At 35.1% G+C, this 14065-nt stretch overlaps 1 protein-coding gene across 1 annotated transcript; it reads left to right on the forward strand.

Annotated features, from left to right (window-relative positions):
* The first annotated feature begins 1048 nt into the window (after nucleotides 1-1048).
* On the forward strand, nucleotides 1049-1381 carry LOC115874085. Its single transcript, XM_030889149.1, has one exon. The coding sequence runs from the start codon at nucleotides 1049-1051 to the stop codon at nucleotides 1379-1381; it is 333 nt and encodes a 110-aa protein (XP_030745009.1).
* Nucleotides 1382-14065: the final 12684 nt, after the last annotated feature.

The raw sequence follows: 14065 nt of genomic DNA on the forward strand, positions 1-14065 counted from the left end.
TGCTTGTTTTACGGATAGGTCCGATCGCATAATTATTATTTATAATGTTTTATTTAATGTTAACACTACTACTTTTTCAGTGAATCTTTAAATCTGTTGTTTTTTGTTCGTTATTTAAACATATGTATGTAATACACTCATATTAACACTAATTATATTTTTACGTTTTTATTCATCATTTTCAATGCCCCCCCCGGTTGCATCTTTGTAAAGGACTGTGAATTTTGTTCAGTGGCTACACCATTTTTCAAAATTTAAGCCAGCTGGTAGAATTCTATTGATCCTAGATGGCGCATCGTGTCATCTCGATATTTCTATCGTAGATGCAGCTGAGAATTTTGAAATTTCATTATACTGCCTGCCATCCAACACCACTCATGAGTTACAGCCTCTTGATAAAGCTGTTTTCAGAGCATTTGAACATTACTGGGACTCCGAACTTTTGCGATATTGGAAAGATAATCCTACCAATTTAAGATCGATCAAAAAATAGAATTTTGGAAAAATACTCAATCCAGTCTGGAAGCAATGCATGAGTATTTCCAATATACAAAGTGGTTTCAGGGCCACAGGAATTTTTCCTTTCGACCCCTCAGTAATACCGGAAACAGCTTTTGCGCCATCCGAGTTGACATTTCAAGAAATTAATCATCCGAATCAAGAAATCGAAGATGATTCCGATTCCGATGTGCCATTGAACGTGTTAGCAAAAAAACTGAAGCCGGCCGGAGAGTCTAAACCAGGATGTTCATTTTGGACCGAAAATTCAGTAACAGAGACCCAGCCCAAAACTAAAACTTCTAAAGTGAAAATTTTGGACGTCTCTATCGTTCGACCTGCTGCCACTCATCCAGCCACTCAGTCTGCCTTTCAGCCTTCCACTAACTTCACCAGTCTGCCTGCTACTCAACTAGCCACTTCAAGCCGCTTGGTCATCTAATCAGCCTGCTACTCAACCTACCGGTCAGCAAACTTCAAATTTGGTTATTCAGCCTTATTCTCAGATCTCTTATCATTCTGTCACTGGACAAGATGAAATTTAAAAAAAATGACAAATCTTTTGCCAACTCCAGATTTTAGCATAAAAAAACAACTAACTCCAAGACGAAAAGCAGTAAACTATAAAGCTCAGGTTCTGAAGAGAGACTTATTTTCGGAAAAGTCATCCAGCCAACGAATCCTTCAATCTTCCAAGCCTAGAAGCACAAAGAAAACAGAAAACGTCGAAGACTTATCCAGCTGGATGTGTATTGTGTGTGGAGTGGCTCGTGTTGAAGATATGCGGCAATGCTCGACATGTAAAAAGTGGGTACACGAAGATTGTGTAGGTCTTACTGCTAAAGACAGAGACGAGTTTGAATGTCCAAACTGCTCTCCATAGTATGGGCCAATTTTTCGCCATATTATTTTCACATGGGCCGTATTACCATAAGCGGCGAAAATAAGGCCCGTTTTTATTTAATTAAAAAAAAACTATTTTTAGCAGTTCGTTTATATTTGTTTTTGTTTAGAGTATTTGTTTATGTCATTTGATGATAAATAAAAGTTTTGGTATGAGAATACTTTTTTTTGCACATTCAGGTTAAAATACTGGAATAAAAAGCTGAAAGTGGGCCATATTACCCCAAATTACCTTACATGGAAACGTCATGTGAATCAATTGAAAAGAAATTATAATTTGTGTAATATACCTGATTCAAATGATGTGCTCATTAAACCTATTGAAACATTAAATGTAAAATTCTACCACATTAACTGATAGTGCAAATGTTAAACCGATAGAAGGTGATTGTGAGGAGGTTGATGGTGGTGAGGTCGAGTCGGGTTTTTCGGAGTCGGAGAAGAGTGATCGTACGTTAAGACGTCGAAGTAAACCTAAAGCTCCAGATAGACTTATAGTATGAATTTGGTTGTTTCATGGATTAGTTAGTAATGTTTTTTGGAATGTCTTTGTTTTGGGGGAAGATATGTGTTATATATTTGAATTATAGCCAAATAAACTTTTATGTTTTTTGTATATAGGTGTAGGAATGTTAAATATTTCTTACAGTTGTAGAGTGTAAAATAAACAGCGTTCAGAGCAACATCGTGTTCGTTTGATTCTTCCTAAATTATTTAAATTAATAATTTACTGGACAGAACACCCTGTATATTGTGTTAATTAATATTATACTAGAATAAAAGGGACTTCATTTTCTTTTGATAATGACAGTCAATGTATTTTATTGTTAAATCATTATTGTAATGAACTTCATTAGTGTTCCAATTGTTAAATTAAATAAGTTAAATATTTAATTGCCATATTGTAAGAGAGTTTTGATCGGTTTTGGTCGCTATAGTTTAATGCGAAAAACCCAACCGTTCGCGCCGCTCGCCCTACTCTGCTAGTGCAGGCTGAGTGGAGGGGAGCGCTAGTCAAGTACCTTGGCTGCAGCAGTTCAAAACGACAGTTTGTGGTCGTACGCGAAACAGTGAGTTCGAGTCCGGAGTGCCCCGCCAAGTGACCAGCTGCCAGCCGCCGATCGCCGCGGTACTGCGCTAGGTAAGCACCAGCCGCCAAAGTGTTCGAAGGTAGGTCATATTCTTGTTATGATTACTAGCGGTTACTGTACCACCTAGGCGCGTTTTAGGGATAAGGGAGAGTGAAGGTTGCCGAGCAGGCGAAAGAGAAGTGATTAAAAGCGAACTATTGGAATATGTAGCGGAATTTAATTACCTCGGCAGTTTGATTTCGGAAAAGGCCAATATCGACTCTGAAATTCAGCACAGGATTAGCAGCGCCTCAAGAGCATTCTGGAAATTAAAAGACAGGGTTTTCTACAATCATGACTTGAGTACAAAAACGAAACTTGCAGTGTACCGAGCAATTATAATCCCCATCATGTTATATGGGAGCGAAACCTGGGTGCCGTACCGCCGACATATGAACGCATTAAACAAGTTGCAACAGAGACACCTTAGACAATTCTTAAGAATCCGGTGGTTCCATCATGTCTCAAACGTATCGGTCCTTGAAAAAGCTAACTGCGAGAGTATTGAAGTCATGGTTGCAAAATCCCTCTTAAGATGGGCTGGTCACGTATGCAGAATGCAAGAAAACCGCATACCAAAATATCTGCTTTACGGTGAGCTTGTAGACGGTAAGAGGAGGCCGGGTGGACAACTCAATAGGTATAAGGACATTTTCCACGAAAACTTAAAGGGGATTAACATGCAGAATCATTGGGAAGAATCAATTCACAATAGAACTCAATGGAGAAGAATTGTAAACTCAGTTAACAGCGACAACCAAAAAGTAAAGAGGCAACAAAGCAATGAGATTTTTGAATGTCCGGAGTGCGGTAGGCAGATAACATCTCGTATCGGGCTTTTCAGTCACAGAAAAGCTCATGAAAGAAAACGCCTTGCGTGACTATATAATAATAATAATAATAATAATATGGTTCTTACATATTCTTTTGGAGTAGTCAAATGGACCCATATAGACTTGGAATCCCTAAATCGCCTGGTACGAACAACCTTAACCAAATTTAGAAATCACCACCCAAGAAGCGCTACGGAACGGGTGACCCTCCCTCGAAATCTTGGAGGTAGAGGTTTACTGGATGTTGTTAATGTCTGTCGGGAGCAAATAAAGAGCCTCAGAGAATACTTTTATACCGAGAACAGCAACTTTTACGTCACGGTGTCTTCAGCTGATGTCAATTACACCCCCTTGAACCTCAGTAGTAAACAATATGATGCTTTTCCAAGTCCTACATCAATCACTAATAAAATAGCTACTTGGGGAGCCAAGGAGTTACACGGACGGTACCCAGATGAGTTAGATCAACATCACATTGAAAAGGTGGCGTCATTGCACTGGTTAACATCGGGTTATCTCTACCCCGAAGCCGAGGGATTCATAGTGGCTATGCAAGACCAAGTGATTCCCAACACGCAACTACCGGAAACTCATCCTAAAGGAGAATATATCAGACAAGTGCCGTAGATGTGATTCTGGAAGGGAAAACATAGAACACCTTTTATCAGAGTGCAGTAATCTGGCGAGTACAAAGTATCTGGAAAGACACAGCAGAGTCGCATCGATCATCTACTTGGAGATCCTGAAACAATTCAACATTGACCGAGAAATCCAAGAGCCCTACTACAAATATCATCCACCACCCGTAGTTGAAAATAATAGTTTCAAAATATACTGGGATAAAACAATCTTAACAAATAAAACCGTTAAAAGTAACAGACCGGACATCACGCTTATAAATAAAATTAAAAAAACAGTTTTACTAATCGACATTTCTATTCCTAACAACAAAAATATACAAAGCAAGTTTACAGAAAAATTAACAAAGTATCAAGATTTGAGAATAGAAATAAAAAATATATGGCAAATGGAATCGGTACAGGTAGTTCCCTTGATTGTTTCAGCCATTGGAATTATCCCGGTCAACCTGAAAGAACAATTAAACGTAATTGGAATACCTGAAAATACTTACCGCCTAATGCAGAAATCAGATGATGCTGCTAACATTGTTCGTTCGTTTCTAGGTGATTAACAATAGCACCTTGTCTTGTCCCCGTGGACGGATAAGGCAGCTTTAAACCTGCTCTGAGCAGTGAAAAAAAATAATATTAATAATTAATTATCGCAAGATTTATCTAAAAATGCAAATAGTATTAGATCTTTTGGCTATTTTATAGAGTTACATATTATATTTTAACTGTTTTGTTCATGGGTATACATACTTGTACTATCTTATCATTTTCAATTACTGGTTGCTGATTCTCCTTAGAAAACTCGAAACTGTAGGATGACATATTTTCTTATTAGGGTCCATAGTACGTTTTTTATAATGAAATAAACAATTATTAGTAACACAAAGCCATAGCCCGCCAAAACAAACAACAACAAACGATCATCATATGTCAATTATGTCATAAATTATGGCATAAATTATTCGCGCTTCATGAAAATCGCAGATGACATCCAGCGTCTAGTCATCATGGTTACCGAACACGGTCGCTTAGTCAACTATTCAACTGTTGTCATCTGGTGAACGCACCCAATGAGAGAAATAGAGATCGTGAAGCCTATATTAACAATAACAAAGTCGGAGTTGTCGCTTTTGCTCTAAAAAAACACCTTTTCTTTGTCCAAAGCGAACATAATCAATTTTTATTACCGATTCATAGCTTTCTTGTTATAATTTAACAGCCCACCTAGACAAAACTAAGTGTGGGTTTACATGCATCCGTAATGAGTCGTCCGTCGTTGATTTTATGTAATTTTATTGGTTTATTTCAAAAATGACAGCTCAAACTTGAATATTATTGGACTAACGGAATAACGGACGACGCATTACGAATGCATATAAACTAACCTTTAAGTTGTTTATAATGCCATTTGGCATGAAATGATATGGGGACGAGCGGGTGTTCATATTGCCAATGCCGTAATAAAAATTCTTAAAAGAAATGTCAATGATTCAACCACGCCATAGTTGGAACGGATTATACTTTGGTCTAATAGCTGTGTTCCTCAAAATCGAAAATTTTTTCATTTGCATTGCAAAACTTTTTAAATTCCGAAGACTGAAAATATAACCATAATTGAACAGAACAGAAAAAGATGGCGCTCTTGGCTTGATAAACACGTGTGTGTGTGTGCTTCGGCTAATAAATTCTATAATTTAAGTAATTTAAGCGCCAGTACCTATTTTTTTACCTATATAATTTAAAAAGTGAATCTTCTTTTGTAATAATTAGTGCTTTAGTGCCAAAATGGGTAAAACAGAAACCAAAAGTCAAATTACTGTACAATCGGTAAATGCACGCTTGGACGAAATTAATTTCACGATGATTCAAACCAATGAAAATCGGGATGATACAGTGCTTTACATAAAGGATAGACCAGTTTTACCACTTTTTGATCCACCACATCTTGTAAAAAGCACAAGAAATAATGTTTTAAACAAAAATTTGTCATTTACTGTAGATAATAAAAAAATGTTAGGATCGTGGTCACATATTATTAAAGCCTACAATATAGACAAATCTAATAATATACGGGTAATGAGAAAAATAACAGATCAACATATCTACAAAGATAAAATGAGAAAAATGAAAGTTTCTATTGCAGCACAAATATTTAGGACAACAGTGGCATCTGCAATAAAATACTGTGCAATATCAGGAATAAAATCCGCTGATGGAGCTTCAGAGTTGGATGCGAGTATGCACTTAGAGATTAGAGGCATTAGATACTGCCGAATTATTAATATTTTTTGATATCCTGTTTGACAGCACTAATGGTAGTTTTGGACAGTCAAGTGTAGGAAAACTATTAAGAGGTTTTGTGTCCAATAAATCAGCCCATGTTAGGTTTTGGAGAAGCGCAGTAAATGTTTAAGAAGCCATGGAATTTATAAAATCAAAACCAACAAATAGATCCAAGCCACCAGTATTAAATGGTTGGATAATCAATCAAGGGATTTATATACAAATAAATAGAATTCTAATGGTTCATGGTTTCAAAGCATTTGCTCCACGCATGTTTAACCAAGATCCGCTCGAAAATTTCTTTTGTCAAATAAGACAATATGGCATTACGGCTGTCCAAAATAAAAATCAAGTAACTGTAAATTTCTTGTAATCGAGAAAAAACAGTTTTTGTGATTTTTACCAAGCCGCTTAAAACAAATGAGTTTATGGGGAAAAAGTTTTAATTACTTATTAGGTACAATAGAAGAGGATTATGTCCATACATTTTTGCACATCTTTCTCCAAAATTGGAAGATAGGCATGAAAAAAAATGTTTTTATTTTTAATTAAGAACAGTACTTGATGGACCAAGGTTTTCGATCTTTTGCTTAAATAAGTTTAAGACATCCTTCCCCAATCCATCCTTCCCCTCTTTGAATACTAACTAACTTCCGTAAAAAAACCATCGTTTAGTAGTGATTTTTAATGTTATAAGGGGTAACAACTTAAAAACAAACTAAGACTTACTTTGTTTTTAAGTTATCCCACGATACTTACGATACGCACATTCCAAGATAAAAACGATGTAACTGCAATTCAGTTACTTCCTTTTTAATATCGCAAAATACGTTTACTTTGTTTTTAATTCGAAAACGCATAGTAACGACTGCAGTTACTTTGTTTGGCTAGTATAATAACTTCGTTATTTATTATCCGATTGTAGAAATTTTAATACCAAAATGTCCGTAAGAACGCAGTAAGTGCCATTAATGTAAAAAATAATTTTTTAAAAAATGTCAGTTACTTTGTTTTTATTTTGGACAGCCGATTAGAAATACAAATCCTACATGTGCTGCTTTTGCTAGTTTTTAAAAAGCAACAACTTTTACTCAAACAGCAAATTGTGAAGACGATATGTCACATTGTTTGTCCACATTAAGGGAAATGCTACACAGCAATAAAGATAATCAGTAAATTCAAGTACCTGATCGCAGGCATCCACCTGCAGTTACATTACAAGATGTAACACAAACTGAAAAGGCTACATTAAGCTACATCAGTGGATTTATATATCTTGATTTGTTTAAAAAAATAACAGGTTGTGACATTTGTAAATTAAATTTGTTACACAACAACGCAGATATTAATGAATTTCATCACAAACTTATGTCTATTAAAGAATACGACCCATTTGTAAAAAAATTAGTTTATGCCAATGTTGACCTTATAAAAAATATTATTAAAATTTATGAAATGCTATAAAGCTACGTACCTTCTGCGATTGATAAAACCAATATACGAGTCCGAATTATATCCGTTTTAAGGTGCAAAATAAATTTTAATTTTAAAGAGTGCCCTCACAGAGAGGAAATAGAAACTTTTATTTTCACCCATTTTGTCAAAATATACATATATAATTATGTTAAAAAATTAAATAATATATTAATGGGTAAGCTGAATCCTGACAGCAAAAATATATTAGAAATGAATTGTTTTGAGGCGTACAGACGTATGAAACGTTTGAAAAATAAATGAAATAATATATAATTGTATTTGTAATATATATAATATTTAATTGTGTTTATTTTTTGTGTTTTATTTTACTTCGCCAAATTGTCATAAGTAAAAAAAGATTAATCAATAATACAATCCCTACTTATTAATAAAAGTCTATGCAATAAATCTGTTAAAGCTAAAATGACCAATTTTTTGAGCTAACATCTACAAATTATTTTATCGTTTATACAGGGTGAGTTTCCTACGATGTTCTCTATGGGTATCTCGGAAACTACTGGAGATAGAGAGTCAGTTAAATGGGAAAAGAATTGCAGTTTTGTGGGGTCATAAATATGCGCATTTCAGGCTTTCGAAAAAGTTCATGGCTTACTAGATATTTCGAAAAAAACAAATTTTGGCTATTTTAAAAATTGTCCCTAATTCCATTATAATTTATTTTAGACAAAAAGTTTTCAGATAAAAGTTGTAGGTAATCACATCCCTAATGAGATTGTGTTCTACGATTTTTTCTAAAGCCTGTCATTTTTGACATATGACACAAACATATGTTTTTTTAAAGGAAACCATAGTTGGCCATGACTTCATAAAAAGCGCCGTTTTTTAAGCTTTTCAACGATATAAGCTATAATATGTTTCTTTCACAAAATTACTGAGTTATAACCAATTCTTATCTTTCTTGACTAATTTCACTTAGTTAGCCATGGAAACAAGTACAATCGTCGTTGCTCTCAGAAATGTGAAATTGTCTACATCCAATCTTTGTAAATTAACATAAACAAAAATTGTAAATAAGAGTTTTTTAAATGAAGAACAGCGTGTAGAATTATTGATTCAACTTTTCTTGGCCATACAGTTTCGAGGATACGTTGACCGGCGAACGTTACGTTTTTTAGAAAACGGTTTTCAAGACATGTTAGATAAGTTAAATTTAGATACTCGCGCATTAATACAGTGGTTCCAACATGACTTATGTTGGAACTCTCTTACATGACTTCATTATGACGCACCAACCCCCCCACAATGAAAGAAGTGTTATTTAAAAAATTATTTATATCATAATTATGTAGACTCAGGGAGGTGGACCAATTGCATGGGTCTCCTCGGTCACCTGACCTATCCATTTTAGATTTTTTTATGCGGTATGGTTAACAACAAGGTTTACAAAAATACTTATGAATTAAGAGAGGCACTCGAAGAGGCGGAACAGGAGAAGTTTAATTAAGTCGACCGGTCGTTCTGCGACAATAGCTAGAAATTCAGTTGTAAAAAGATGCATTTATGTACTCAAAATAATTGTGGATTTTTTGAACATTTTCTAAAATAACTTAAAGTGTACGTAGTGTTATTATTTTTTTCAGTTTTAGTTTGTGTAATCTAAACTGTAAAGAGCCGTTTAATAACATATTTTGTCTTTTTATAAGTTATAAATCCCAACAAAATTTGAACACCATTGAAAACCGTTCTCTAAAAAACGTAAGTAACTTTCACCGGTCAAAGTATCCTGTATGGCCAAGAAAAGTTGAACCAATAATCCTACACGCTTTTCTTCATTTGAAAAATTTTTGTTTACAATTTTTGTTTATTTTAATTTACAAAGATTGGATGTGACACAATTTCACATTTCTGAGAGCAACGACAATAACTTGTTTCCATGGCTAACTAAGTGAAATTAGTCAAGAAAGATAAGAATTGGCTATAACTCAGTAATTTTGTGAAAGAAACATATTATAGCTTATATTGCTGAAAAGCTTAAAAAATGGCGCTTTTTATGAAGTCATAGCCAACTATGGTTTCCATTTAAAAAACGTATGTTTGTGTCATATGTCAAAAAATGACAGGTTTTATGAAAAATCGGAGAACACAAACTCATTAGGAATGTGATTATCTACAACTTTTATCTGAACACTTTTGTCTAAAATAGATTGTAATGGAATTAGGGACAATTTTAAAATAGCCAAAATTTGTTTTTTCGAAATATCTAGTAAGCCATGAACTTTTTCAAAAATCTGAAAGGCGCATATTTATGACCCCACAAAACTGCAATTCTTTCCCCATTTAACCGACTCTATCTCCAGTAATTTCCGAGATGCCCATAGAGAACATCGTAGGAAACTCACCCCTATATATATATATATATATATATATATATATATATATATATATATATATATATATATATATATATATATATATATATATATATATATATATATATATATATATATATATATATATATATATACGAAAAATACTAAAATAAAAAAAATATTTTTTTGTTTATAAATAAACGAAACAAAAGTAGAATAATTTGTACTTGTCGGCATAAGTTCAATTTGTTCATTTTGCTATAGCAGATTTAATGTTTAGCTTATAAAATTTCAATTTATAAGTTTTGCTTTTAGCGCTATATTCCCGCCATTTAATGAATAGTACGCGCTGCTCAACTAGATGGCGCCACTATGTAGCGTCAAAAAATTAACACGTAGATTCCTTTCTTATCCGTTAGGTTATTTTCTATGATCGCCAGCAGACTCGACACTCGAACGCCAAGAAGACACACACACACGAAATTTTTTCTTATTATATTTCACGTTTAAATACATTTTATATATTAATCAAATAAACGAACTGAATAAAAATTAGTCAAGCTTATTAACCCAAAGAAGACTGAGGGCATAGTTAACAAAACGCACTGTATATTCTCCCTATAAGTAGAAAACTATAAAGTACAAAATGCTAGACTGCTAGAAACATTGATGATAATTAAATTTTATAGATGTCTTTTGATTTAAAAATATATTTTTTGTTAATTTTAGGAATTAAGTTTTCTGTTAATTTTTTTGTAGAGGTTTTACCTTGTTTAAAAAGATTTATATGTATCACTCGGTACTCCTTCAGGCCCATGCTGACCCAGAGACCAGAGGCGCTTTAGAAAAAAAAATATGTAACACCACTTATTTTCACGTATACAATGTTCCAAAATATGTACTTTTCAAACATTCTATATTTTATTAAATAAGATGCAATATGTGTTTATTCCTTTAATAATAAACCACTTATAAATAGTATAAAGTGTCTTTAATAGAATCCCTCTTCCTCTCCCCTTGTCTTTTTAAGTGAATTTCTCTATCTGGCTCTACTCTCTCTACATCTGGTTGTGGATTGAAATTTCCTACATCTAATTCAATGTAGTCCCCTCTGCCAATGCACAAGCGAAGACTTGAAATAAATAATGTGCTAAGTGCCAAAATATGGGTTTTTTATTTTATACTACTTGTAAAATGTTCTATGTGCCATAACCAGCAATATATATAAAGCGCCACGGTCATTAACTGAATAGAAAAAATCCCAGCAGAGTGCGCCTTTGTCGATCGCCAAAACACCGCCGGTAAAAAATGTGGTAAGTGCCAGTTAATATTACATTGTTTTCTTTGCCTCAAGTGGCAGTTTCGATGTGTTTGTTTATCTCGTTCCGAACAGTTTTACAATAAATACTAGAATGGTGGATACTGACATTAGTTCGACTACGAGACGTGGCAGTAAGCAAAAAGTACGGCAAAAAAAAAGTACTGGAGAAGAATATTTTACAAGAAAAAACATGAAAGTTCCTGCTACACAGCCTCCTGGAAATAAGGTTAGTCGGACATTTTTGTTTTTCGGTAGTGATTCTGCAACTTTATTTATATTGTTCCAGGTATTGTGCAAATGCAATTTAAATTGTAAAGCAATATCGCATGCACAAAAATTAAATCTCTTCCACGAATTTTACGGTTTGAATGACCATGTAAAGCAAAATACGTATGCAATGGGTCTCATACACGTATGTGCTATCAAGAGGAGAAGGCATGGAACCTACGAGAGACCAGAAGAGATCAAGAGACAGGCTACGCTATCCTTCACCTTGCCTAATGGAGAAGGCAACATCTTACAAGTGTGTAGAAAGACTTTTTGCGCGGTGTTTGGAATAACTCCGAGACAAATTCAAACTTTAAGTTGAAAAAACAAGGAGACACAGTATACAAAGAAAGGAGAGGTAATAAACAGCTGTACAGGAAGTTCACACCAGAAGATAAAGAATTTATTAGTCACATTAATGAATTTCCCAGAGACATGGGACATTACAACCGCTCGAAAAGCGACAAGCAATATCTGAGCTTCGATCTCAATATAAATAGACTTTACTCGGCGTTTAAGGAAGCTCATCCTGATTCTATAGTAACCTATCGTTTTTACTTTGAAATTTTTAAAAAGAAATTTTCCAATTTAAGTTTCCGTAAGCCGAGAACAGATACCTGCGCTACCTGCGATTTACTACACATGTAAACCAGAGATCCCCACCGTGGAGCTGTGAGACCTTGTCGTGGTGGTGGGGCATAGTAACTGCAATGATTTGATGAGCGATGCCGGCGGAAGCGTTAATGCTTCTTGGTCCAACCTTGCCAGTAAGGTCTGAGATGAGCAGCGAAACTAAGAACAGCTCAAAAACCTGGCAGTAGGTTAAAAATTCAAAAATCGAAGATGGAAGATAAAACAAAAAATAAAATACCCCAGGTGGGTTCCGGCGAGGCCGGGCAATCCCACTCCTTATCAAAGAGCTGTCCCATGGATTCTAGGGGGATAATCAACCATTTGACATTGGAAAACTTCTGAGAAGTTTTGCTAGAAGGCCAAGCATTGCGAGGACACCACCAGGTCTACTCAGCAAAGATCTATCAGGAACACCTGAAGAGATCCCAGATGTAAAATAATTGATATTGGCAAAACTTAAAACAGAGCTAAACACGCTAACATACTTGTTAAAAGTCAATCAGAAGACGAGAAAAGATATTAAGGAAAGTGTCGAAAAACTAGGACGTATAGCAGAGCGTATTAATCTAGAAGAAGTATCTAGTACTCTTACCATAGCCAAGCCCGATAAAACTAAAGCTGGCACCCAAACGACAACGTGCAGCAATCAAACGCAACCTGAGCCACTGAATTTAAGCAATATTAGCTCATATGAGGAATGGGCTGCACCAGCGCAATCTACCTGGACAGAAGACATTTTTATAAATATTGAGATTAAAGTAGGAAACCCCTTGAAGACAAAGTCGTCTACAGTAAAAGTGGTTCTAGTGAACCCAGATGATATCGAAATGACAAGGAGCATACATACATACATACCGCCATTACTCGCTGACGAGTATTTGACACGCATCAGAAGATGGTCACGCAAGGCTTTTTCTTTCATGAGCTTTTCTGTGACTGAAAAGCCCGATACGTGATGTTATCTGTCTACCGCAGTCCAGACATTCAAAAATCTCATTGCTTTGTTGCTTCTTTACTTTTTGGTTGTCGCTGTTAACTGACTTTCCAATTCTTCTCCATTCCGTTCTATTGTGAGCTGCCTCTTCCCACTCATTCTGCTTGTTAATTCCTTTTAAGTGTTCGTGGAAAATATCCTTGAACCTTTTGAGTTGTCCACCCGGCCTCCTCTTACCGTCTACAAGCTCACCGTAAAGCAGAGATTTTGGTATGCGGTTTTCTTGCATTCTGCATACGTGACCAGCCCATCTTAAGCGGGACTTTGTAATCATGACTTCAATACTCTCGCAGTTAGCTTTTTCAAGGACCGATACGTTCGAGACATGATAGAACCATTTTATTCTTAAGAGTTGTCTAAGATGTCTCTGTTGCAACTTGTTTAATGCATTCATGTGTCGGCGGTACGGCACCCAGGTTTCGCTTCCATATAACATGGTGGGAATTATTATCGCTCGGTACACTGCAAATTTCGTTTTTGTACTCAAGTCATGATTGTTGAAAACCCTGTCTTTTAATTTCCAGAATGCTCTTGAGGCGCTGCTCTGTGCTGAATTTCAGAGTCGATATTGGCCTTTTCCGAAATCAAACAAGGAGCATACAATCAAGGATACAATCATCTCAAGGACAGTTACCCGAAATCAATAGATACATTTGAAGTGTTTAAGGAAACAACAACTACTGTCACAAAAACGAAAGAAGAAACTATGGTAAATGCCCAGTTACCGTCACTGCCCTAATTATCGTCATATTCCGATATTTTTTA

This window comes from Sitophilus oryzae, unplaced genomic scaffold (assembly GCF_002938485.1).
Source record: "Sitophilus oryzae breed Bouriz unplaced genomic scaffold, Soryzae_2.0 scaffold_1218_pilon_pilon, whole genome shotgun sequence".
Classification (NCBI taxonomy): domain Eukaryota; kingdom Metazoa; phylum Arthropoda; class Insecta; order Coleoptera; family Curculionidae; genus Sitophilus; species Sitophilus oryzae.

Coding starts and splice junctions, on each gene's coding strand:
- LOC115874085 (XM_030889149.1), top strand. CDS start 1,049: ATGACAAATCTTTTGCCAACTCCAGATTTTAGCATAAAAAAACAACTA.